This window comes from Sylvia atricapilla, chromosome 3 (genome assembly GCF_009819655.1).
Source record: "Sylvia atricapilla isolate bSylAtr1 chromosome 3, bSylAtr1.pri, whole genome shotgun sequence".
Lineage (NCBI taxonomy): Eukaryota > Metazoa > Chordata > Aves > Passeriformes > Sylviidae > Sylvia > Sylvia atricapilla.
In genome coordinates, this window is record NC_089142.1 from 86,110,483 (window position 1) to 86,134,054 (window position 23,572).

A 23,572-nucleotide genomic window follows, 5' to 3' on the forward strand; every position below is an offset into this window, starting at 1 on the left:
AAGGAAGTGAATTAATGTGATTCTCCAGCCTCCCAACCTAAATTCCTTGTGTCTCTATTTGACAGTAATCTCTTCTGTTTCTATCAGGATTACTACTCAGCTGGGAATTACATCAAAAGGATTCAAGAAACTCTTGATATTCTGCACAAGGAGGCAAGTACTGTGAAATTATTCCAGCATTCTTGCTCACATTGAGACATGACTGACTGATGCTAGCTCTTCTGTTTGTTTGATTTTGAGGGGCTTTTTTGCATTCTGGTACCAAACATATGCTTTTGACTTCTACAAAAAGCATTTTCTTTTATCTTGCCTATCTGCAGTAGTGAGATGTAGTTTGAAATGACAGATAGTAACATTGAGCTATGGTGTGGGAGAAGAATCAAAAGCTGAGTTGGGGGAGGTAGGTGGAAGATTTGTTGCTTTTTCATTATTTTTATTTTTTTAATCCTTCCAATGGTAGAGAAAGAGAAGGGGCGTCAAATGGCTGGACTTTGGGGTAAAATAAATGCACTGTGGGCTGTGTAACCAGTTTCTTCTAAGCCAAACTGTGACTTACCTTACAGGTTCCAAAAGCTCTAGTGAGTCTGGTTGATGTGGCAGACATCCTCCCTCTGAGACAGCTATTTGTAGACACTCCAGTTCAGTGCCCCACTTACTTGGCAGAGTAAGCCTTGTTTGACTTCCTTTTGTCCTGTTTGTGTTCTTATTCCATGCTTCTCTCGTAATCTGAACTGATGGTTAAAGGTAGCAGCACAGTCCTGTGGACTTCCCATGCAGTGCAGACATCACCCTGCTTGATGGCATTAGCTTCAAGAGAAGGCTTGACCTTAGGCTTTGACCTAAGTGTTTTCCATATCTAGAGCTGTATATAATTTACTCCTCAAGGGTTAGGGTTAAAGTTACTGATACAGGGTTGTTCAAGATGGGGTTGAAGTGCACAAACATTTAGATTTTCAGGAACATGGTGTATTTGAGGAGTAGACAGGTTTCCCGTATTTCAGAGGTTTTAGTGCAATGGGTAATTTGCATTCTTTGCTTACCTTTCAGACAGAGACAAATTCTCTGTCTTGGGAATGCAAAAGGAATTGTTGATTGGAAAGGTATCAGCTCAAGAGTACAACAGGCAGTACCTTTCAAAGATCTGCTTTCTTGTTCCCCAGGGGCTCTGGTGTACATCTGTGTCAGTCTGCAGGGCCTTCAGATGCCAGGGTGTAATTAATGAAACAAGCTACCTTCTGTGCAGTGTGCACTGCTTCGACATGTCTGGGTGTGAAACCAAAATTACTTAAAGTAGTATAATTCATGTGAGGCAGAAAACAAGACTAAGGTTTGAAATTACAATAGCAAGGACAATAAGATGTTTTCACAAAAACAATTGTATGGATTCCCTTATTAGATCCGTGCAGTGAGGGCATTGGATGACAAAGGGTGGCATCTGCATTATCGGATGTTTAACTCTCTCTGTTCCTGTTTTCTCCTGTAACCTCCCCCAGTTATCTGTGTAGCTGTGTTCTCACTGGAGAAGAAAACTCAGAAAATTTAACAATGGTGAGGGATGCCATCAAAGCTTACCAGGTATGACTATTAAGAGTGGTACAGTTACTTTATTTACAGTAAAGGTGAGCTCTTGATTACCAAGCAACATATTCTATCTGTATTTTACCCAAACTATGAACTCAGCAGGAGCTCATTTGATGCTATCCAAACCTATCCAAAACTAGCAGCAGAGGTCTTCAGAAAAATTGTGTTTCCTAGTAGAGGTTAATTGGTGGGAGTTTAGTCACCAAAACCCTGTCCCTGACAAACAGTTTCAGTATTGTATTCCAGCCTTCTCAGTCCCTTTGCCGCATCTCAGCCCCCTTTTGCCAGTGTCTGTGGCTATTTAAGTTCACAAGCAAAACTTCCCTTTGATTCCAGCACTTTCAGAAAACCCAAACAAAGAAAATTGTTATGATGCAGAGATGTTGTTGAAGTATTGCTGGTGGTTTTTTGTTTCTTGCAGTTTGGCATTCAGAGACTGATAGAGTCCGGCAGATATGACACTCATGAAAATTTCACGGTGGTCATCCAGCCTTTCCTTCAAAATCTGGAGACTCCTCTTGATCAGGTATGATCTAAAGGTGATCTCTGCATTTAAAGGACTTAGGATGGTTATCTTTCCAATAGAGACTATGTTCAAAATACTTTCACTTTGTTCTGTGCTTTTCTTATGAGAAATTGCTGCTTTTTGGTATAGTACAACAGATTTCTTCTTACAGTGAGCAGTTCTTAGTTTTATGTATTGTTCTGTCAATATTAATTACTGTTTTGGAAAATGAATCAAAACCTGATTTAAAAGGTTTGTTTGTCTTTAAAGTACATCGATATTTTTCTTCCTGAAAATACAAAATGATTAATAAAAGACCAAGTTATTAAGTTACGCTTCTTAAAGCAACAAAGCTGCATTGCTCAGTGGAGACTATGGCATCAGGTCCCCTTTGTGCCACATAACTCATTTTACTGTGTCTGACAGAAAGGGAAGTTTACCTATGATCTGTAGTTCATATGTGTATGTTGATGATATTTCAGTTCCTTGAATGGCAAGTTCCAGTAAGCTGCAAGTCTAGGAAAAGGCTCAGACTTACCCTAAAGATGAAACTATTTTTATATGTACCTGGAGCTAAGAGGAGATAGAGCAAAATATTGAGCAGGGATTGCTCTGATTCTGAAAATGTTTACAATAGCTGATAAAAGTTTGAAAAGTCAAGATGCTGCTATGGACAGATTTGGAAAACTGGCTGAAAGCTTCACAGGCCTTTTGTTTTATTTGCTTGTGCAGCTAGTGCCCATGAAAAGTAATCCCTAGGGATTTTGGTACTGAGGGTGGGGAACACAGAAATAAAAACAGAAGAAGCAAAATATTTCTGATCATTTTTTTTGTAGTCTCACAAGCATTAATTCAGATTTTAAGAAGTTCAGGATGCTCTTTTAATTTCTTCTCTCACACAACATTCAGATGTTCCTGAACTGAAAACTCTGTTTCTAAATATGGCAAAAGATATGATGCAAATTTTGGTAGTAGTCCTCTAAAAAGCAAGCCCAACCACACTGAAACAAAACCTGCTCAAGTTTTGAGGAAGAACTGCTCTGACCAAAAAAAGTTTTTTCAGTCATGTGTGACCCTAATCTTAGTATTCATGTGACAGACAAGATACTTAAATTTCCAAACTCCATTTCCTTCAGATCCTCCAGTACCTGTATTATCACTGTATTAAAGTATAGCTTTGTTCAGAGAGGAGACTGCTCTGGTGTGCTTGGTCAGCCTGGCTGCTTTCCTTCAAACACTTACTTGCGTCTTGATCCCTCCAAAACTCACAGCTGTGCAGAAGGTACTGCAGAGCATAATGTTGCCTGTGGTTCCAGTTCTAATGACAGCTAGAGCCAGAGAAAGGAACTAACTCATCCTTATTGCAGAACCTGAAGAGGAACTGTACCCGTAATTTAAAATGGTGGTTTTGCTGCTTCTGGATGGATCTGCCCATGGAGGGCACATAATCATCTCTAGCTAGGTGTTTCTGATGGTTCATGGGTGCTGAAGTACAGTTTGTATTGCCAGGTAATCAGAAGTGTTTCTGCAATGGAGCAGGGAGAACAAGTAATATGAACTTCTCTTTACTGGTTCTGATTTGGCCTTAGCAACTCCAAATTGGAAGTGTGGGTATTTTTCTGCACTCAGATGTCCTTTATGCTTTTATTTGTAGAATGGGAATCCAGATGTCTCCTACTTTTCACCTGACTGCTTCCATCCAAGCCAGAAAGGCCATTCTCAGCTTGCCAGGGCTCTGTGGAATGCTGTGGTAAGGTGACAGGATCTGCATATAATGAGATCTTCACCTAGACCTGACTACCATTAAAATATCTCTGTAGAAAGCATTGCAATTCAGGCCTGAATAACGCTGGACACTTGTGTTTGTCTCTCCTTAACTAGTTTCCTTAACTCTCTGGCTTTGGCACTGCTCTCTGCCTAGAATCTTTTGGTTCTTAAAGTGCGTGGCAAGGAGAAAGGGTGCTGCATGATCAGTCATTTTGTAACTTCAGCTGAGCAGCTTCAAGTCTTCTTCATCCATTTTTATGCAAGGCAGGATAGCATTTAATAAGGATGGTGTTTCTATGGGCTGCTATGGGAAACCACCAAATAAAGAATTGTAACTGCATCTGTCAATTTAAAACAGATTACTTAGAAGTTTGTTTTAAATCCGTATGTTGTTAATGTCTCATTAGGAATTAAAGTGGCTTTAATTCCATTCAGTTTTACTACTTTTGGAAATGAGTTAAGCTCAATAAAGATGAGTCACTAAAGATTTCTTAAGCAAACTCATTTTACTTAGCACTGCAGTTCAGGAGTACCCAGCAGTCAGAGGCAGGATCTTGGATCCTGAATAGTAACTTCCATATACTTTGAGGTAATATTTTAACAGCTGACATGATTGCTTGCAATCATCAAGCAGTATCTCTAATTAGATTTGGTATTATCTTCTACACATAAACAACCTTTTGTTGGAGATGCCATCATGTGGCTTAGCTATAAAAATTGAGGGATTCCTAATGTCTTTTATGCAAGAGAAGAAAGTTTATGACCTTGCCTTCTGGCAAAATTCCAAGGTACTTCATGTGCCTGCCAAAATCCTCCAGGAGTTTAAACTGATGCACTGTAGCTTTCCACTTCCCATTTTAAGCTTCTTTCTAGAGCTGCTCTTTTGTTTTGCAGTTGCCATATTCTTTCTGAGAAGTACATGCATTGGCTGTAAATCTAGGTCTGTAAATACAGGCATCTTTATATGGATTTGAAAGGTATATTTATGTCAGTGTAGTTTTAATTAGAATTGTTATACGAATTTAAGTTGAGCTGACATTGTTAAAAAATGGGTCCTTTTGTCTTTGTTTCTAGTTACAGCCTGTAGGCCAGAAAGCTGACTCATTTGATTTCTCAGCTGACATCATCCTTGGCTGTCCAGCTCAGGTAAACATACACACATTTTGGAAGCCATGAGGAGGCTGTACTGCTTGTGCTTGCTGCAGAGTGCAGGGATTTGGTGTATCTGGAATAAGTTTACTCAAAGCTTTGTTCTCTGTTTACCTCTGAGCAAACAGGTGTTCTCATATACCTGCGCCGGTGTCCCATGGCCATTCTGCTGTGCCCTGAGTACTGATTGACAACATGCTGATTTGTGTGTTTGCCGTTGCAGCAGAGGCTGTTTTTTGTTGTTTGTGAAGTACAGAGGCAGCTCAAGCAGCAAACAACAGAATGTGCTGCATTAACTTTCCCATTAGAATCAATGGGGTTTGGGCACCACAGCAGCTTTGAAAACCCAGAATGTCATCTCTTGGATTAGTGCCAGGTTGGTTTTCCTGGCCTGATCCATAAGAGGAATACTTCAGACTCTTTGGAAACTGCTTCTGCAGTTACAAAACAAGCTGCTGAACTTGCAGGACAGTTGCTAGGTACCAGCACGTGGAAATGACTGCTGCGGGCAGAAATAATTGGCTCCCTTTCTTCAGCAGTTTCAACAAGAAGGCCAAAGAATTGAACAGATCAGGGAGCTGAGTTCTGGGTTTTCTTAGTTCTGGAGACAGGCATTCAAGCTATACGTGAGGCTTTTGCCCATACTGTGTCCATCCTGTCCGACAAGGAAAATCTGCTGAGTTATTAACCAGCATATTTCAGAAGTCCTCAGATTTGCTCAAACTGATCCTACTTCATTTACCCAGCGTTCTTTCCAAGCAGCTTAAATAAACTCAGCAACTTCTTCGGTGCCAAATAATGTGGATTTTATACTTTTTTCCCTTCCTTCACTCTTATTCAAAGTTGTTGCTTTTCAGAAGTAGGCAAAGAAAACTTTTATATCCCTTGAAAAGATATATGGCCATATTTTTGCAGAAATGGTAAGCCTTTAGTAAGCCTAAGTGCTATGAAAATGTCATTGATAGAAGTGCCAGTAGCCATGGAAAATGATTTGTTTTGAGGCAACCTTAAGTACAATAAAAGCCTGCCTTCTAATTTTAGTGCTTCTTAAGACTTCCTTATACAGATGTTGGAGTTTCTCTTGATTGAAGTAAGTGAGCCTCCAGGTGGATTTTTTTAGCCTATATGATATGTATGTCTTCCTGAATGCATGTTGCATTAGTAAGGGACAAAAATATTGATGAAATTTCTACAGCCTCCCTTGGAAGGAAGAATGATCTTTTCAGTAAGCAATCTTTCATCTCCCGGCTGCTGACACAGAGGATCTGCCCAGGTTTCTCTAGATTCTACATCAGTGCCTTTTGAAAAGACTAAAATCTAATAAAATCTAATTTGGAATGCTAGGAGAGGAAAATGTTAAACTGCAGTTGGCATCTGGTGTATGTAATTTTTGTCCTAAGGTACTAAACACAATTTTTATGGATTTTAAGGAAGGAGAATGGTTTCAAAGTCCAGATTCCAATTTTATAGTTTAGGCAATTACTTTCTTGGTTATATGATACCTTGATATCCCTTGCTATGCTTTGTGCCACGTGCTTATTGCCTAGTTTATCTTACTTCTGTTATTTTGTTTCCTCTTTCTCCAGAACAGTCCTTTCCTGGGAACATACAGGAATAGCAACTACACACCTGTGGAGCCCACTAGAGAGCCAATAGAGGTAATTGTTACACCTTCTGCTGCATTTTAGACAAACTATGCAAAGCTGCCTCTTGTCTCGTAACACGTCACCCTGAATTTATAGATAACATAAAATACTACCAGTTTTCAGACGGAGAATTCTGCCTTGCATTGCACTTTTCATTGTGTAAACAAATGTTTTCCTAAAAGCCAAACAAAATTAATTATGTTACTGGTGCAATTGTATCAAAACTGTAACCAAAGTAACCTAGAATGCAGAATTAATTCAGATAGCTTCTCCATACTGTGAGGAACTTGCTATCTTAGAACCCTGACCCCCAAATAATCTGAGGAAGGTTTATTCTGCTCTGGAGGCACTGTTCTTCCTTACACTGAAGTAAGTTTAACCTGTAGAGGGCAGTCATCTTTACGTATTGGGTGTGTGACTCTGTACAATGATAGGAATCCCATTTCAAAGGGACTTCATTTCCACCATGACTGAGCAACTATCTTGAAGCACGTTAAATAAACTCCAGAAACAGATACTGTGTGTAGGACTTGAAGAAATGGAGCAATTATTTGCTTGGCAGTCGAAATAGACTTGGGCTACTTTGACATACTGAGGGTGCTCATGACTAGCCCACTTATCAAAACCTTTGTGTGCCATGAGGGTCCCAAAGAACAGCAGCTATTGTCTTAGGAAGTCCTAATTTGCCGGAGTGGAAGGGAATCTTTATCTGTAGAGCTAGAGTTACACTTTTCATAGGTAATTCTTGGACTTCCACTAAATCTCAACAGCAACAGCTTTTGAAGTGATAAAGGAAAGAAGTATAGGGAGAGGGTAAAACAATACTTTCTGATCTAAAAATAAGCCTATCTGTCCTTTCTAGCCTCTGCAGCCAGACTTCAGTGGTTGATAGTGGAGCCTATTACAACATGGTTTTTACAAGAACAGATGAATTTGTTGCGGTGGTTTTTAACAGCAACCATGCTTTCTGAAAACCACTGGTCCATGTAGTTTTACAGTGGTAAATTGTGCAGTCACAGAATAATTGAGGCTAGAAGGGACCTCAAGACACCCCTAGCCTCACCTCCTGCTTCTGGCAGGGCTGGCCCTTCGATCAGTTTACACAGCTGTCATTGCTCTTGCAACGGGTGGTCACTGTAACAATTTTAGTTTTTCCCTTGCTGCCTTCTTGTCTAATATGGTTGCTTGTTACCAAAAAGCAGGGAGAGACATTCATCAGCTCTCTCTGCTGGTGAACTGAGGTGTTCTGCAATGTGTGTTTGATTCAATATCTTCAATTGGTGGAATATCCATAATAACTATTATGTCACCTAAAAATATATGGTAAAGTACAATTATTTAGAGCCTGACTGTTTTCTTTACTGGAACTTTTAAAGCTTTGAAAATTTGATTTTTTTCAAATTTTATGTTCAGTAAAAGCAAGCCATTTTTGAAAGTTTCTAGGGAAAGAATAGGTTCCTGGCTAGGTACATGGGGAACGATAATATAATAATAGAATATATAAGGTTGTTCCAATGCTTGGCCACTCTTTCAGAAGAAATTTTTTTCTAGTACCCAACCTGAGCTTTCCCTGGTGCAACTTGAGTCCATTTCCCCTTGTTCCTTCACTGGTTGCCTGGGAGAAGAGACACGCTGTGGTAGAGTGATAAGGTCATCCCTGCACCTCCTTTTCTCCAGACTAAACAACCCCAGTTCCATCAGCTGCTGCTCATAGGACTGCTGTTCAAACCCTTTGTCAGCTAATATAATAATAATACATTAATAATATAATACATTGATATAACATGAGAACTTTGCAGGGGATTTTATTGTTGATTCTTATTTGCTTTTACATCTGATGTCTTTTGAGACAGAGCAAGACTTCAGACCTGGAGACCCCACCTTGTAGGTCACGGGCAAAATTTCTAGGCAGTGGAGAGGGAAAAAATAATCATCCTAATGGAACTTTGTCATAAGCACTATTTCAAGATGAAATGTTTTGCCTTTGGAAAAGTTTTATACTTTGGCTAGAAAATGTCACCAGAAGTAATTATTATTTGGATAGTATTCTGCAAAGAGATGTAAAAGACTGTTGAGCTACATAGGCACCAAACTAGGATCTATGTTTTAACTTGGTTTTGCCCTTCACTGTACATCTAAACTATATATGAATTCCACATTATCTTTAGCTACAAGATGAAACAATTTTGTAACTTCTCATTTCAGAACTGGGGCAGTGAACTGTCATGCCCTGATCGTACTCCATCTAGTCGTGTCCCAACATCAGGTGAGAAAGAACTCCTAACCTAAAATCAGACATAGGAAAAAATTCATCTTTTGTTTCTAAAAACAATAAGATGTTGAAATTGCACATCCAAAATGGAAAGTAAACAATAAAAGCTGATATATTTAGTGGCAAAGGGAAGAAGTCTGTCTTGCCATTCACAATAAGTTCTGTATGACTGCAAGTATGTCTCTGTGGATAAATGTGATCACATTTATTGTATACATGTATCATATACATCATTCATCCTACAGCAACGCAGCAGATTAAAATTGCCCAGGAGAGTTAGTGACTAAGCAGTGCAGTGCAAGCACAGTGTTGTAGTTTGAAGATTTTACAGGGAGATTTTTAGTAGGAAGTATTGATCTATGACCCAAACTTGTCAGCCAGTTAAAAGAGATTGAATATGTGCATCTGTAAACATATCTAGTCTGTTTTCATTTATTTATCTAAGCTGTTTTAAATTCTATTTCTTTTCATGTTAGTGTAATACATTGTTGCAAGTAAAGGCAAGAAGTTATGCATATCACCTAGGTGACACACAGAACATTTTCCACCTTAAAAATCTGCTACAATAGCATCAGACTGGTACCTAAGACTTGCATGTTTATTCTGTTAAAGAGTATGTTGAGTGTTGTCAGTAATCCTGCTTTTATTCTCCCACTGCTCTTTAGTACATGAGCTACGGCCTGCTGACATCAAAGCTGTAGGAGCACTTGGGGATTCCCTGACTGTGAGTACTGCTGTATTCCCACGTTTAGAATGAGAAGAGCAGTTGTCAATTTTTACCCAGATGTTGTCACATCAGGCATCATCAGACAGAAAACAAATTGCTTTGGCCTGGCAAAGCAAAACTCATCTACCTGGTTCCCTTTGCAAAGAAATAGCCTGAAGGGATATGAGTGACACTGGCAATTGTGTAGTCCAGTAATGAATAGTTCAGGCCAGAATAGAAATGGGATCCCATTCTCTGTTGCATACAGTTTATTCAAGTGTTTTCAAAAAGGGAAGTGGCTGTCTTAGGACATAGCCCAGTATGAATAGGAATAGCCTCTTCTGACATGAAAGAAAAGGAGCAAAAGAAGTTGATATTTTTGATGCAGAAAGACATTTGCTGAAAAAAATAATTGATTACAAAATGAAGTGCTTCCCACTTGAGCTAATTCTGATACTTCAGTATTTCAGAGTTTTGCTTTCAGATTTTGCTTCCTGGGTTAGATGTCTTCCAGTTAAAGCTCTGATGTATTTCAAGTACTAAGAAATGGAGGTTTAAAACAAAAAGTACACACACACAAAAAAGGCCCCAGAGAAGAATAGCAGGGGATTCTGCAGATCTGTACTCAATTTTTCTGAGAAAAAGTTCTAGAATTACGCAGGCCTTCAAAATTGGTCTGGCATGGGAGAAAAGCAAACATTTGCATCAACAGTTCCCATGAATTTTAACTCCTGAACTAAACCAGTGCTCCTTCCAGCAGCTTCTGTTTCTGTTGAGTTCAGAGGGACTTGAAGGGTCTGAAGCTCTTAAATGATCAGGCTTATCTTACAGGCAGGTGTGCATGTCTTCATTATGCATCATGCATCTTCTCATTAGCTCTGAAACTGATTTTGCTTGACCTGATGTAATCCTGCCTTTCCTCCTGCTGCAAAGCTTTGAGCTTTTCTTAGAAGAAATCAGTAAAGTGCTACAAGTCTCCTGATACTGAGTAACACATGATCAGAGTGTAATAAGCCACGTGCTAATATATCAATCTCTTAGGGTCCAGCCTGTCTGCAGAGAATTGGCTATAATTAATTAGAGCGAGACTGCTCCTCGAAGGTCTTTCGTAAATCAAAAGGTTTAATAAGTAAAAATACCAAAATAACACATGTTACAGAAAAATAAAAAGCTGTGCACAGGTGCCTGAGAAAACCTCTTGCAGCTTGCTAAAACACTTCCAAAAAGTTCTTTCTTAGTGCTCCTTCCTAAATACTGAATGTTCTAGGAGGGATAACCTGGCTTACAGCCAATAAGATCACCAAGAGGCTTTGACTTACACTCTCAGAACCCAATCCATGTCCTTGTGCTGGCGCTGAGCCAATCAGTGTCAGAAGGGTATGGAAGATTCTAGGTAAACTTCCCAATATGCATGAAGGTAAACTGAAACTCTTTCCCTATTTGGAAGCACCTGCTGGAAGTGTGGGGGATGCTTTACTATAGTCTCCCTCCTATCCATTGCCATGACTCTTAAAATTAATTGCTTTGTTTGTTTCCCCACATCAAATGCTAGGTCTGTGCACTAGCACATATATCTTATTTTAAAACTATTAGTTCTTTTAATATATGAAATATCTCAGAAAGCCCTGGTCATAGGGACCAGATTATGATGCTTGAGGTCTCTGTCTCAAGAGCTGAGCAAGGCAAGTTCTCATAATGCCATTATCCATGCAGTTCCTGCCACTTGTCACTCCCCCAGCAAGGTGTTTTGGGGGGGTTTATTAAGGGATTTATTTGGGGGGTCCAGAAAAACTGGCAGAGAATTTCCCACATGTACACCTACTCACACATCCCACAGCAGCCACGTGCACTTTGTACAGCGTAACCATCCTTGGCACAGAGGCACTGCAGCAGCAAAGCAGCAAAACATCCACCAAGGCATGGATGGCCTTCCTGAAACTCCTCACAAAATCCCTGAATGAGTCAGTGTTTATGGCTGTTTGATGCCATGGCTTTTTGAAGAATACAGAATTAGGTGAGACCACTAAAAAACTGTAAAGCTGCAGAAGAACCCCTTCCCATGTTTGCGGCCCTGAATGCAAGTCAGGGGGCTGACCTTGCTAGAGATCTGATCCTGTGGGCCACTCAAATTCAGCACAGAGGTCTTTGTTCTGATGGTTTTACGTATTTATTTAATTTTGATGAATATGAAAGTTCACAGTGCAGGAAGGAAGGCTGTGTCAATCTAGATACAGTTGGAGATTTATGAAACATTGAGCAATTTAGTCATGTCACTGGTTAGAATTCACCTGTCTGACTTCTCTAACACCAATGCACAATGAAAGCAATAGACACACCAACATGGTTATTTATACTGGCTAAAAAAATCCTGTCTACACCTCATCAAGTTTGTGTGTGAAGTAGCAGACTGGATCCAGGAGAGGAAAATGGATTGTACACCAAAGATTTGTTTTCTTGGCAGATTAAAAAGCAGCTTCTCTGATTTATGTACAGCTAAAACTAGATGGGGATTTTTCATCAGTGTTTGGGGCTTTTTTCCTGGATTATTAAGTCTCTCAAAATCACCTTTCTTCTGTAAGTGCCAGGATGAAGCATTTTCCATCAGAAAGGAATCCAAACAAATACAAAGCTGTTGATGTTAATCTGGGTCCCTCTGGGTTCCTAAAACAGTATGAGTAGCAGCTTTATAGTCTTATGTCCTTGACCTTATAATCTCATATCCTCTGGCTGGACTATATCTCCTTTGATGCTCGATGGTCTGCTATTTCAATGAGTTCCTTTTGTGTATGGAGATCCATGGAAAATTGAACTATGGGAGATGCAAGGCTGCCTGCAGGCCAGTGTGTGGTGGTGAAAAAGGACACAGACCACTTATGGCTAAAACTGGGTTATTGTAAAAGCTTGGCTGGATGCAGAGTAATGTTACCAGAATGCTTCAGCACTTTCACAGCATAATGTCTATCTTATCTAAATTTGCAGGGCTTTCTTTCTTTCAGTATTTTATCAATTGTTATTTCCATCTTTTCCAGACTGCAGTAGGTGCCAAAGTACCAGACCTACAAACAGACTGGAAGGGACTTTCCTGGAGGTGAGTGAAAATGCTCATTTTCTTCTCTCTGTTTTTGTCCGCACAGCTAAAAGTGTGGGTCACCTGGTTGTGTAGTTACATCTTTGCGAATGTAAATTCAGAAGAAGGATGCTGACAGCAAGTATTGCATGCTAAGGATTGGAGGAGTCAGGACTAGAAGAGAAAAGGAGTGATTGCTGCAGGGGGATAGGTGGATTGTGTTCGTTTTTGTGGGCTTTTTCTTGCTTCTCTTTTTCTTTTCTTTTTTATGTGTGTGTGTGTTAACCCGACCTGATTGCTACAGGTATGGTCCTGTGTTGTCACAGTACATTTTAGCCTTTTGCTAGTCTCTCTGGAGCTTATTCAAAATGTTGCTGTGATTATCTACTGCAGTGTCTAATGCTAGAAGGTCTGAGTGAGTGTGGCTTGGCACGAACATGGGGAGAGCACTGCATACATTCTCAGTGAAGATGTTCCAAACACCTTTGCTATTGCAAAGTGGGCAAACAAGGCACGTCGTCAGAGGGTGTGAAGCTCAATATCCATGCTAGAGTGGAAGGAAACTGCCTACTCCCCAGGGGTGATGTGTGTGCATGTATGCATTGTCCTCTTTGCTCTTTCTGTATCCCTTTGCATGTGCCTGCAGGCATGGATATTTTCAGGAGGGGCTGCCACAAGTGGTGTTAGAGTGTATTGGCTCTGCACACAGATGAGTTTTGAATGGTAGAGGCAGAGGCTCTCTGTAATTGGCATTGCAGAATTGCAAATAGCTAGCTAATGAATATTTAATGTAGTCTCTCCTATGCATAACTGCATGCAGATGTAGTTTCAGCAAGGAAGCGTGGAGCAGCTTTAGGAAGGAAATAATGCCTTTCTATGATAGGTATCCCAGCATGTCCAGATGAAAAATCAGTTCTCCCAATGTGGTCTGTTCCCAGCCTGAAGGCATAGCTTCTATCTTAGTGCTACCCTGCTTTATTTAATGTGAGTTATCCTTTCACTACTTTCCCTGAATTCCTGTGGTTTATCTCCTTAGTCCTGTTTGAAGCAAGTATTTTGGGGGGGAGGTTGTTTTTTAATTCTTGGGCTGCTACAACAACACATGGTGACAGTAAGACAGATGGCTACAGGATTAACCCTACCGGGTGATTTTGTTCTTTCCCTTTGTAGTATTGGAGGTGATGAGACCCTGGAGATCCAGGCTACTTTACCCAGTGAGTATCCTAGAAAAGCAAAAGTTGGGTATTACACTGGAAGTAATTTAAGTGGATGCTAGGAAACATCTGGAAATGGTCATTCTTTCCTTGAAAATGGTGGGGATGTCCATCTGTTGTGGATATAAGCAGTTCATGTGAGTGAGAGCTGAAATCCAGGCTGACCTGATTAGCTGTAAAGTTGATTCAGCCCCTCCACATCACAGGACCTGCATGTGATTGTATCGTCATTTTGAGCAAAAGAATTAGGAGTAAATGTGCTGAAGGTGACAGAAGTTCATGGCAGACCTGCTCCTCCCTTATTTTGTTTTGTGCTTTCTAGTGACTGACTGTAATGTCTGTGGACAAATGAAGGGTTATGAAACAATTAGCAATCCATCTAGCCAGGACTGTTGACAAAGCTATGATTCTTCCTGATGATTTCAAGTGGCTACATAGCAGCGGGGAAAAAACCCTAAAAGTACTATAAATTTTTGTCCTAGTGCTCTGTGTAATTTGGCCTGTAGTTTCCATAGAAATCACTAAGTGACAATAAATTGGAAGGCACTTGGTTTACAATGGCTGCTCTATTTGTATGTGATCCATGCTGTAGAGCAGTTTGACAATACCTGACATTGTTTGTAATAAAATCTGATGTGCTTTGCCTTGTACCAGGCATACCACTGTGTTTGAAGAAAAATAGAAGGCACAATTCATTTATGCATTATAAATGAGATTCTATAAAGAGGTTTTAGACAGCACTACAGACAAAGTAACAACAACAGTTTTCAGACATCATGCTTCCCCACTGAAAGTTTCAGTGAAATCTAGAAAAATGAAAAAATTTCACTTCTCTGACACAAGTATTATTATCTAGCTGGAGGAGTGAGAGGTAGAGGGCCATATTCAGCCCACTTGCTTCTGGTACAGGAAAGAAAGTAACCACAAATATTCTGACACTTACATTCAAGACTGATGATTTGCCCAAGATCCACCTATGTATCTCCAGGGCCACCAGGCCCTGATTCCTCAGGCCCATGGAGAGAAATTGCAGTGATGAAATTTGGACAGTAAGTAGAGTCTTCAAAGCAGATGTGTCTCTAGCTCCTGTAAAGTCATAGTGAAAACTGAGGTCCATATTCTCACCACTCAATTGGCTCCTGCAGGGAGGCAACACTGCTCGTTGTACTGTGAATGGTTAAACTCTGTGGTTTTTGTTTTTAAGACATCTTGAAGAAATTCAATCCAAACCTCTTTGGTTTCTCCACTGGCCATTCTAAGGAAACAGCTGGATTCAACGTTGCAGAGAGAAATGCCACAGCACGGTAAGGACAATCCCAAAGGAGAAAGGCAAAGGGGTGAGAAATGATGTACTGGCAGGTTACCTTTGTGATGCATGTCAGGGTTGAGGTAATGCTGATGACCTGCTGGTACACAGCGTGTTTCTGTGATCTGATGTTTTTATTTGTGATTTTTGGGGTTTTATTTTTTTAATTCAATTCAGTATTTGAGGGATTTATTTGTTATCTTTTTCTAAATTAGACACAAGCTTCCTTTCTTTATTCACTATCTGCCCATAATTTTTAAGCTAGTGCCTTAGTTATGCTTCTAATTCAACCAGTACTTTTGTCTGCTCAGTCTTCAATGTACAGGTCCCTAATTTACTGTCAGGCAATATCTATAATGATGAAAAAAATCATGAACATCTCTTTTATTCCTTGATTTCTGGAGAATGTCTCTGAAACTAACAAATAGAAGCCAACTGCTACCCTAATGGCATTAAAAATTATCCCTGTTTGCAGTGCAAAGAAAAAAAAAGCAGCTGGGAAAATAACTCCTTTCTCCTCCTGAAGAAAAAAAAAATCTAGTCTGTTAACAACCAAAACATGTAAGAATTTGTATGGCTTACACTGTGCCCGCATCATGAATACTCAGAGAATTGGTTTCCAAAGTTTTTTGTGACACCTTTAACAGTCATTAAATCTGCTGCAAGAGAGATTTAGGATAACTATCAAAGCCTGTATAGCTACTAAATATTTCATAGGTTCCCAGAGCAAAGCTGACTCAGCATGATCAATATGGTCTAGGAATCCAAATAATGTGACTGCATTTGTGTAGCTGCTGGAGAGAGGCAGGGCTTATCAGCTCAAGCCCAGTGTTTTTCTAGTATATCAGGAGCTGGTTTCCAGCTGGTGTCTCAGCATGGTTTGTGCTTTGGCCCGTGGATGTTGCATCCTGTCCAGAGCTGGACTGGGACTCTCGAGCCTGGCAGTCCCACAATGTAAGCACTTTCTTCCAGCCATAAGACAAGCCATAGGAATTTAAGGCCAGATCAGGAAGGCTGGTTAGGTGCCCAGCTTCTGTGTCAGCACCAAACTCCCCCACTAGATTTTTCAAGTGAGTTATGCAACTCCATGTCTCTGTGCATCTGGACATTAGTGTTTTTTCCCAAACAAAATGCACTGAGGCCAACTCTTAGATGGGAAGAACTCATACCAGTTTCCTGCCACTTGGCAGCCATCCCAGCTGAAGCCTTTTCAGATCAGATTATTCACTTGTGCAACTTGGTCCTTCAGTGTTTGCTCAGCCTTTTGAGGCATCACTTTCCTTATACTGATTTCTGCTGATCCTGACATCCCCTGCAATGAGGAGTGGGGATCAAGAAGGTGCCATGCTTTTAGAGCACACATCTATAATCTTCTGTTCTCTCTCCTAGTGATATGCCAGCCCAAGCGCGTGCATTGGTGGAGCTGATGAGAAGCAGCTCGGTAAGTAGGATTTGGGCACACCTCGGTGCTGCCGTGGTCTCTGGGAGATGACTGTAATTAATAGGATGCTTGAATCATGAAGAGTGTTTTACTGATGAAAGAAAAGTCCTTGTCTCTGCTGTGCTTTGCAAGATGAATGTGGCATGTGAATTGCCCCTAATGTAGGGTGCAGTGCAGCCAGGAGATGTAAGGATGGTAGTGAGGAAGAGGAGAAATCTGAAGGCTCTGGTGAGATCACAGGATTGCTCTGTTGTGCAGCAGCCTTCAAAGTGAAGGTCATAAAGGCTGAGTAAAAATTGCTGAAGCAGGTACCTGCAGACCAACATGAGTCACAATATCTGCAGTACTGGGAAGAGGGACTACTGAAGTCTTTGCAGGAGAAAAAGCCCTCTCAAAGTCCGGTTCTGAGCAGGCAAATAATTAATCAGTGACTAGTAACCCCAGGAATGGATGAATCTCTGTCACACCATGATATTTTAGAGAATTAGTAGGGGATCTAGTGTTGTGCTCACTCCACTGAGGGCTATAAAGGGCATCAAAAGCAGGGAGGGGAAGAAATCTGAGAAACACAAGGCTGCCCTGCTCTGAGTGTTGGCTGAATTTGAGTGGATGACTGTCTGGGTGTGAGCTGTTGGTTCAGGGAGAGCATTCCCTCTAAGGGAATGGGAGTGCCTGGTGCTCCTTGGCTCAGACTGAATGGGAAAAGGCGGCACTGAATAAGCAGGATTTGTCAAAGCATGTGGCTCTCCATGCCAGAGCTCTTGATGGATGCTGCATGCTCACCCCACTGTCAGTTACTCTGCATTGCCAATTGTTTGGCAGAGTGAAGGGAGCTGGCATGGCTTTTCAATAGAATAGAAGAGGAGAGGCTGTTCTGCTTTGTTTTATTCACAGTTTTTTATGCATTTTTATAAAAAGGGAGAGGAGTGTGTCCCTGCTATAACATTGCCCCTTCATGAAAGTCTTTCTGAGCAAATTGCCGATTAAAGAGGAGAATTCAGACCTATGGGTGATTCCCAGGCCCTCCCTCTATTTGTGGGATCCTTTCGCAGATGTTTGTTATGTAAATGCACTACACTAAAAATAGTTGCCTTTGATTCCTTTCTTTGTACTGAATGTTACAAAATGTTTTGATGAGATCCAGCTCTCAGCAGCGCCTATTGTTAGCTTTCGGTGACGTGGATGCTGCAGCTGCCCTTATATGAGCTCAGTGAAGTCACCAGCCTCCTGGACTCTTCTATTTTAATCCAGCTGTCTGTTCCCTGGGGCACCCCTTGCCCCTCCTGGCCACGGGATAATTCTTGCCCAGCTGGCAGGGATCCCCAGCAGCTCCAGTTCCACAGCTACATGAGTCACTCCAGCCTCCTCTCCCACGCGGCTTTATCCCCACGCTGTCTGCAGCGTGCAGCCATGGCTGGCAGATCTCTCCTGTCCATCCCTGTTCTGAAGCTGACATTCATTTAGGGATGCTTGCTGCCACAGACACATTTCCGTGCTTGGTTACCCTGACAGAACTTGTCTGCTGAAGGGAATTTCCTTACAGAAGCCAAGGTGAATTGCAGTAGACTAGCAAACAGTTTGGATTTTCCCCCTGGAGAGATGCTTTTCTTTTGCCAGCTTAACTCAGCATACCTCCTTTGTTCTGCCCAACTGTCTGTGCCCCATTTAGCCCCATTTGTGAATATTTCCTTTGCATGCCTAAGCAATGGATGCTGCAATCTGTTTATTTTATGTGCCACTAGAAAATTAACTTCAAGGAAGACTGGAAGCTGATTACCATCCTTATTGGAGGCAGAGACCTATGCCAGTACTGCTTGGACAAGGTTTGTATCTCTGAATTAGGCATGCTCATCCAGGCATTTGGCAGGTGACCAGTCCTGGAAACATGGCCTTTCTCTCTTTCAGGGAGCCAAAGTTCCTCTTTGTTTAAAAAGCACTTGGAAGTCCTGCCCCTTTCATCTGTATTGTATCAGGAACAAGTGCACAGCTTTTAATACAGGGGCACTGCAGCTCAGGAAAAATGCATTATTTAAGTACTAGGAACCTGCTCATATTGAACAAAACACAAAGATTAAGCTGAAGAGCTCTCCCTGGTTAACTGGACAAAGTAATCAGTGTTGTGTCTCAGGCATGTTAGGGGACACAAGTGAAGACTTATGGAAAACATTTCCACACAATAATTACTGAGGATGCCACATTCTTGCTTCAGAATGACACCCAAAATAATTACATCAGTTCACAATGAAAAATATGTCTTTTCTTTAGCTGTCAGTGGTCATCCCCTCTGAAACTGTGTGGCACAGACTGGGGGTCTGTACCCCAGCTTGTTGAAATGACCAGGCACTGTTTTCTCTTTTGCTCTTTCCTTTCCAGGCTGCTGCCTGAGGCCTTTGTCCCTACAGCTACACTTATATAATTATAGTCACAAGGTTGTTTTTCTTATGGGCTTTGTGGGGTCTGACTGCCTTCCGTTTCTCCAGATTGAGAAAAAAATATAAAAATAAATGTTCTGTTCATAAGGTAAACAGGTCTGCTCTGGGTCCCATAAAAGACAACCCAAAATCCAAAAATGTGATAATATAGTCGTTATCAGGGAAAGGCTCTGCCAAGATACCTCAGGCATCTCCATGTGCCAGTAAACTTCTTGATCTGGAAAGATATCTGCCAACAACAACAACAAAAAAAAAAAACAAAACAAAAACAAAAAAAACCCAAAAAACAACAAAAAACCCAAAAAAACCCCACCTTTTTTTCAGGAACGAACAAGGTGATCTGTGAGAAGATATACAAACTTGATGCTCCTTTTTTTTTTTTTTTTTTTTTTTTTTTTAAACAGGAAACCTATTTAGTGCAAAAGTATGTAAAGCACCTTCAGGACACTTTGGATATTTTCTATAAGGAGGTAAGCTTTTAAGATACCCTAGCAAGCTATGTTCCTGGCAAGTACACTGATGTTTTTCTCACCTCTGATAGACTGTCAGTGATTATGTTTCGTACAAGGTCATCTTTCAAATAGCTGGAGTCAGACTGTTCTTCAGTGCTGCATTTCAGTGACTGTACTAGTTAATGCCCTGAGAAAGAGGGCTGCAGTTTCAGAAAAACTGTGTGTTTGACAATATTTATGCTGTGGACCAAACATACCATGACAGTTTTCATGGCTAAACCAACCATGAAAAGTTTCATTTACCCTAGAGCAAATGGAAATGTCCCAGAGAGTGAAGCAGCATTTTGGCTAGTTTGTACTAGCTGCTGGAATCTTTTTGGCTGACAGCCACTGTACGTCTGTCTCCCTCCCCCTCCTTTTATACATCATCCTTACACATGCCATTGGCTGCAGCCAGTGCAGTTTGCACTGACTCCCTGACCTACGGATGGCACTTCTTGCTCTTTGTAGTGGTATCATGTTCTGTTATTTGTAACATGTCTGTATGTCTGGTTATTATAATCCTCACAGCTCCCAAGAGTCTTTATCAACATGGTGGAGATGCTGGAGCTCTCTGGACTGCGTCAAATCACAGCAAGCTCTTCAGAGTGTGCTTTGGCAGCAAAGTAAGTGAGCAAAACAGCTCTTTGCCTATAAAGTGATTTTTTTTTGGCTCAGTTTCTACAAGAGGACATCCACACTGAACTTTCCAAGCTACTTGCATTGCTGCCTTTACCTGATGCACTAGTTCCCTTCAACTTTCTATTACTTCTTGCAATACTTCAGCTGAAAAGCATGCACCTGTAGATAGCAGCTCACTTCTCAGCTGTAAAGCAGCATGACACAGCACAAATCAACATATGTTTGCTGTGCTGCTGAACTTCAAAGGCTTTTTTGCCCAGCCATCTGCTGGTAAGCAGCACAGGCCGACATCCCTGATTCCTCTCTTTGTAACCAGTGCTGCATTACCTCTGCTGCAGGCTGGGCTGCTCGCAGCAGAGCACAACAAGGAGCTGTTCCTTGCGCCTAATGAAGGAGGCAAAATCTTAACTCAAAGAAGGTTGAGAGACTTGTTTCAGAAAGCCATGTCTTTAAAGGCCTCAGAATGGACATGAAAAGGCTCTTTAGTCTTGCAGAGAAAGGTATAACCAAGACCAGTAGTTGGAAGGTGATGCCAAATGAATTCAAATTAACTTAGACACAGATTTTTAAAAATACGAGTGATTAACTACGGGAACACACTGAAAGGGAAAATAATGAATTGATGATCTTGCTCAATGTCTTCATATTCATTCCAAGCACATGCTTAGAAGATGAAGATGAATTTCAGTGAAGCACAAGTTATTACCTCTTGTTATGAAGGTAACATAATAAAACAGAGTGGTGCAAGGACTCAGACTACATGAAAAATTTGTCTTTTCTAACTTTAAACTCCCAGATGCCTTAAACTCTGCTCTAAGCTCATTCATGGGGTGAGTTTTCTTGTTATTCTAACACATGCGATTTCCTGCTTAATGTGTGGCACACTGAACACTTTTTTGTGTTTGACTCAGGAGCTGTGGATCTGGCAGCTCTTTCTGCCTGTGATAGGTGTTCATTTTGAAAAGTAAGTCAGTAGAGATTTTTATTTTTCTGAAGTATCTGTCCGTTCCTAAGCCACCAAGGTGGCTGTCTCCCTTCTGCATGTGAGCTCTGAGCACCTCTCCTGAGCTTCTTGAGGCAGACACAGAGTGCCAAAGAACTGTGAACAGACTATCCTAGACTGGCTTTTAATTCTACTATTTCTTTCATTGAAGGAGAGTTTGCCCATGTTTGTTAAACCCAGAGGAAAATTCTTCTGAATTACGAGAAATTAAGAGAGTTAATAGAGATTATCAGGTAACGCATTGATTCTGTAACTGGTCATCTTCACTTGTGTCTCTTTATATTGCTCCCCTCCTTGCCCTTCCTGTCATGCATATCCTCAGCAGTACAGAGAGGGATAACTGGAAAACAACTTGGCTACAGCCTAATCAAAACCCTACCCAGCTAACCAGTTAGTAGCAGTGCAAGACTTTCCACATTGCCTTATGATGTGACCTCAGTTCTGAGCTGGATGCAGATGGAGACCAGTTCTGTTTCCAGCTGCTGTTATAACAGCCGAAAAGGATTTAGTAACGATGGCTGCTTTGTTGATATGTCTTAGTCTGTTATGAGTCCAATGAGTAGCTCACATGAATTAACATGTCACTCCAAGAGTGACAAATGACCTTGCATCAGCTGTTTTGTGGTTACTCTTAGCAGAAGAAATTAACTAAACCAACCATGGGCCAGCTTGCCATCTGAGAGTAACTTTTCATAGCCTCAGGCATAAGATTCACTCAAAATTAACAGAGGCTATAAATAGCTATTGGAGCAGAAGCTTTTTCCATCTATGTTCTTACAAATACAGGAATTCACTGTATCACATCACATTATGTTCTCCATTCTGGCTCTGGCAGTGGCTGTTGTCCAATGAATCTGACAAGGCTCAAGAAATTCACCCTGGGTAATGCTTGTATAAGCCTACTAGAGGGGTCATTTTCCTTAACTAAGGAAGAGGAATTAGGAATGTTTTGAGATACGACCAGGAGCATTAGCAGTTATACCCATAAGATGACAAGTTATAATAGAATGGTTTTTTTATTTCTATGAATATCTGTGAACATAATTTTTGAAAGCAGCAGGTAATTTTTCAATGCTTAAGGATGATTGTAATTCAAACACATCTTTCTGAAAAATCAAATGCGCTTCAGCCTCAGGTTGGCATTCTAGACTCATTTGTCACTTCTAAAAATGTTGGCCTTGTTCCTTTTTTTATAATATTCTGCAAATTTTAATCTCACTGCAATTGTGCAGTTTTGGTTTCTATAAGTAATGTTTGAACTACATTTTTTTCTGTTCTATTTTTAAATTAAGCAATATATTTTTAATATATTTATTTATATTTATACTTTATATTTTTTTACTCTTTTTTGTTTGCTTCTTTGAAATAATCCAGCTTCTGTGCATTTTCCTCATAAAAATCTCTTCATGAACCAAATTATTTTCTTAGCCATTTTCTTGACTGCTTTATAAGATTTATCTGGATTTACACTAACAATTTACGGCTTCCTACACTGAAAGATGTGTAATCTGCATGTTTCTGGTAGCTGTCAACTGGTAGATGAGCCTTGCAAGTAACTCCTTTGTTTTCACTCATTATCCCCCCTCCATGCAGGCTGGAGCCTTGCAGCTGATCAACAGCGGTCGGTACGAACAGCGGGAGGACTTTGATGTTGTCATCCAGCCCTTTTTCCGGAACACCTTGCTGCCCCTGGATAGTGTGAGTCCTGTTTTGCTTTCCCATTAGGCAAGGGACACTATCTTGGTTTCTCTTAAGGCAGTACGATCCATGCCACAAGGACAGTGTTTTCTTCTCTTTGCACAGTCTAGTCGGCACAGTGTGGAATCTGTGGTAAGAGTGAGAGGAGGTCTCACAAGAAGGCCAGAAGATTCACAGTGCTGCTTGTGACTCAAAATGTCTTTAGGAAATATTCATAGCATGCACCCATAAACTAGGCACCCTCTGACTTCCTCTAAACTGCATGTTTGTTCCCTTGTTGAGGTTGGTCAGCATTCACCATAGTTTCCCGATTTAGGTTATGGAATGTGTTCAGGTTTTCTTCAAATGGAGACCAGCACTTGAATCTCTGACTCATCCAAGCACAGAAACAGGACGCAACCTTTGAAACCAAACACTTATTCTCCTTCTTTTCTGCAGCCTTAGCATTATGTATGCTGTGTAGTTAAGGATACAAATATCCAGCAGGAATCCTCATCAAAACAATCCAGTTTTGCATAGTACAGATCCTTTTTTCATACCATCCCAATTCTTTTTCTTCTGTCAGCCTACAAGGTCGACCAGTGGTCACCAGACAGGTAGCAATGGGGCAAATCCCCTCTAAAAGACACATTTGCCGCAGTTGGATAAGCCC

General features: G+C 40.8%; 1 protein-coding gene across 1 annotated transcript in view; it reads left to right on the forward strand.

Moving 5' to 3' along the window:
- The window catches only part of PLB1 (phospholipase B1), a 69,897-nt gene that overhangs the window by 41,506 nt on the left and 4,819 nt on the right, over positions 1–23,572 (forward strand). The window contains exons 33-50 of the mRNA XM_066314432.1: positions 88–153; positions 564–664; positions 1,494–1,575; positions 2,003–2,107; positions 3,741–3,836; positions 4,928–4,999; positions 6,589–6,660; positions 8,854–8,914; positions 9,586–9,644; positions 12,656–12,714; positions 13,864–13,907; positions 15,112–15,211; positions 16,603–16,654; positions 18,397–18,477; positions 19,491–19,556; positions 20,109–20,203; positions 21,374–21,455; positions 22,816–22,920. Of these exons, the coding sequence (XP_066170529.1) occupies positions 88–153; positions 564–664; positions 1,494–1,575; positions 2,003–2,107; positions 3,741–3,836; positions 4,928–4,999; positions 6,589–6,660; positions 8,854–8,914; positions 9,586–9,644; positions 12,656–12,714; positions 13,864–13,907; positions 15,112–15,211; positions 16,603–16,654; positions 18,397–18,477; positions 19,491–19,556; positions 20,109–20,203; positions 21,374–21,455; positions 22,816–22,920 (1,398 nt within the window). The remainder of the gene's footprint in view (positions 1–87; positions 154–563; positions 665–1,493; positions 1,576–2,002; positions 2,108–3,740; positions 3,837–4,927; positions 5,000–6,588; positions 6,661–8,853; positions 8,915–9,585; positions 9,645–12,655; positions 12,715–13,863; positions 13,908–15,111; positions 15,212–16,602; positions 16,655–18,396; positions 18,478–19,490; positions 19,557–20,108; positions 20,204–21,373; positions 21,456–22,815; positions 22,921–23,572) is intronic.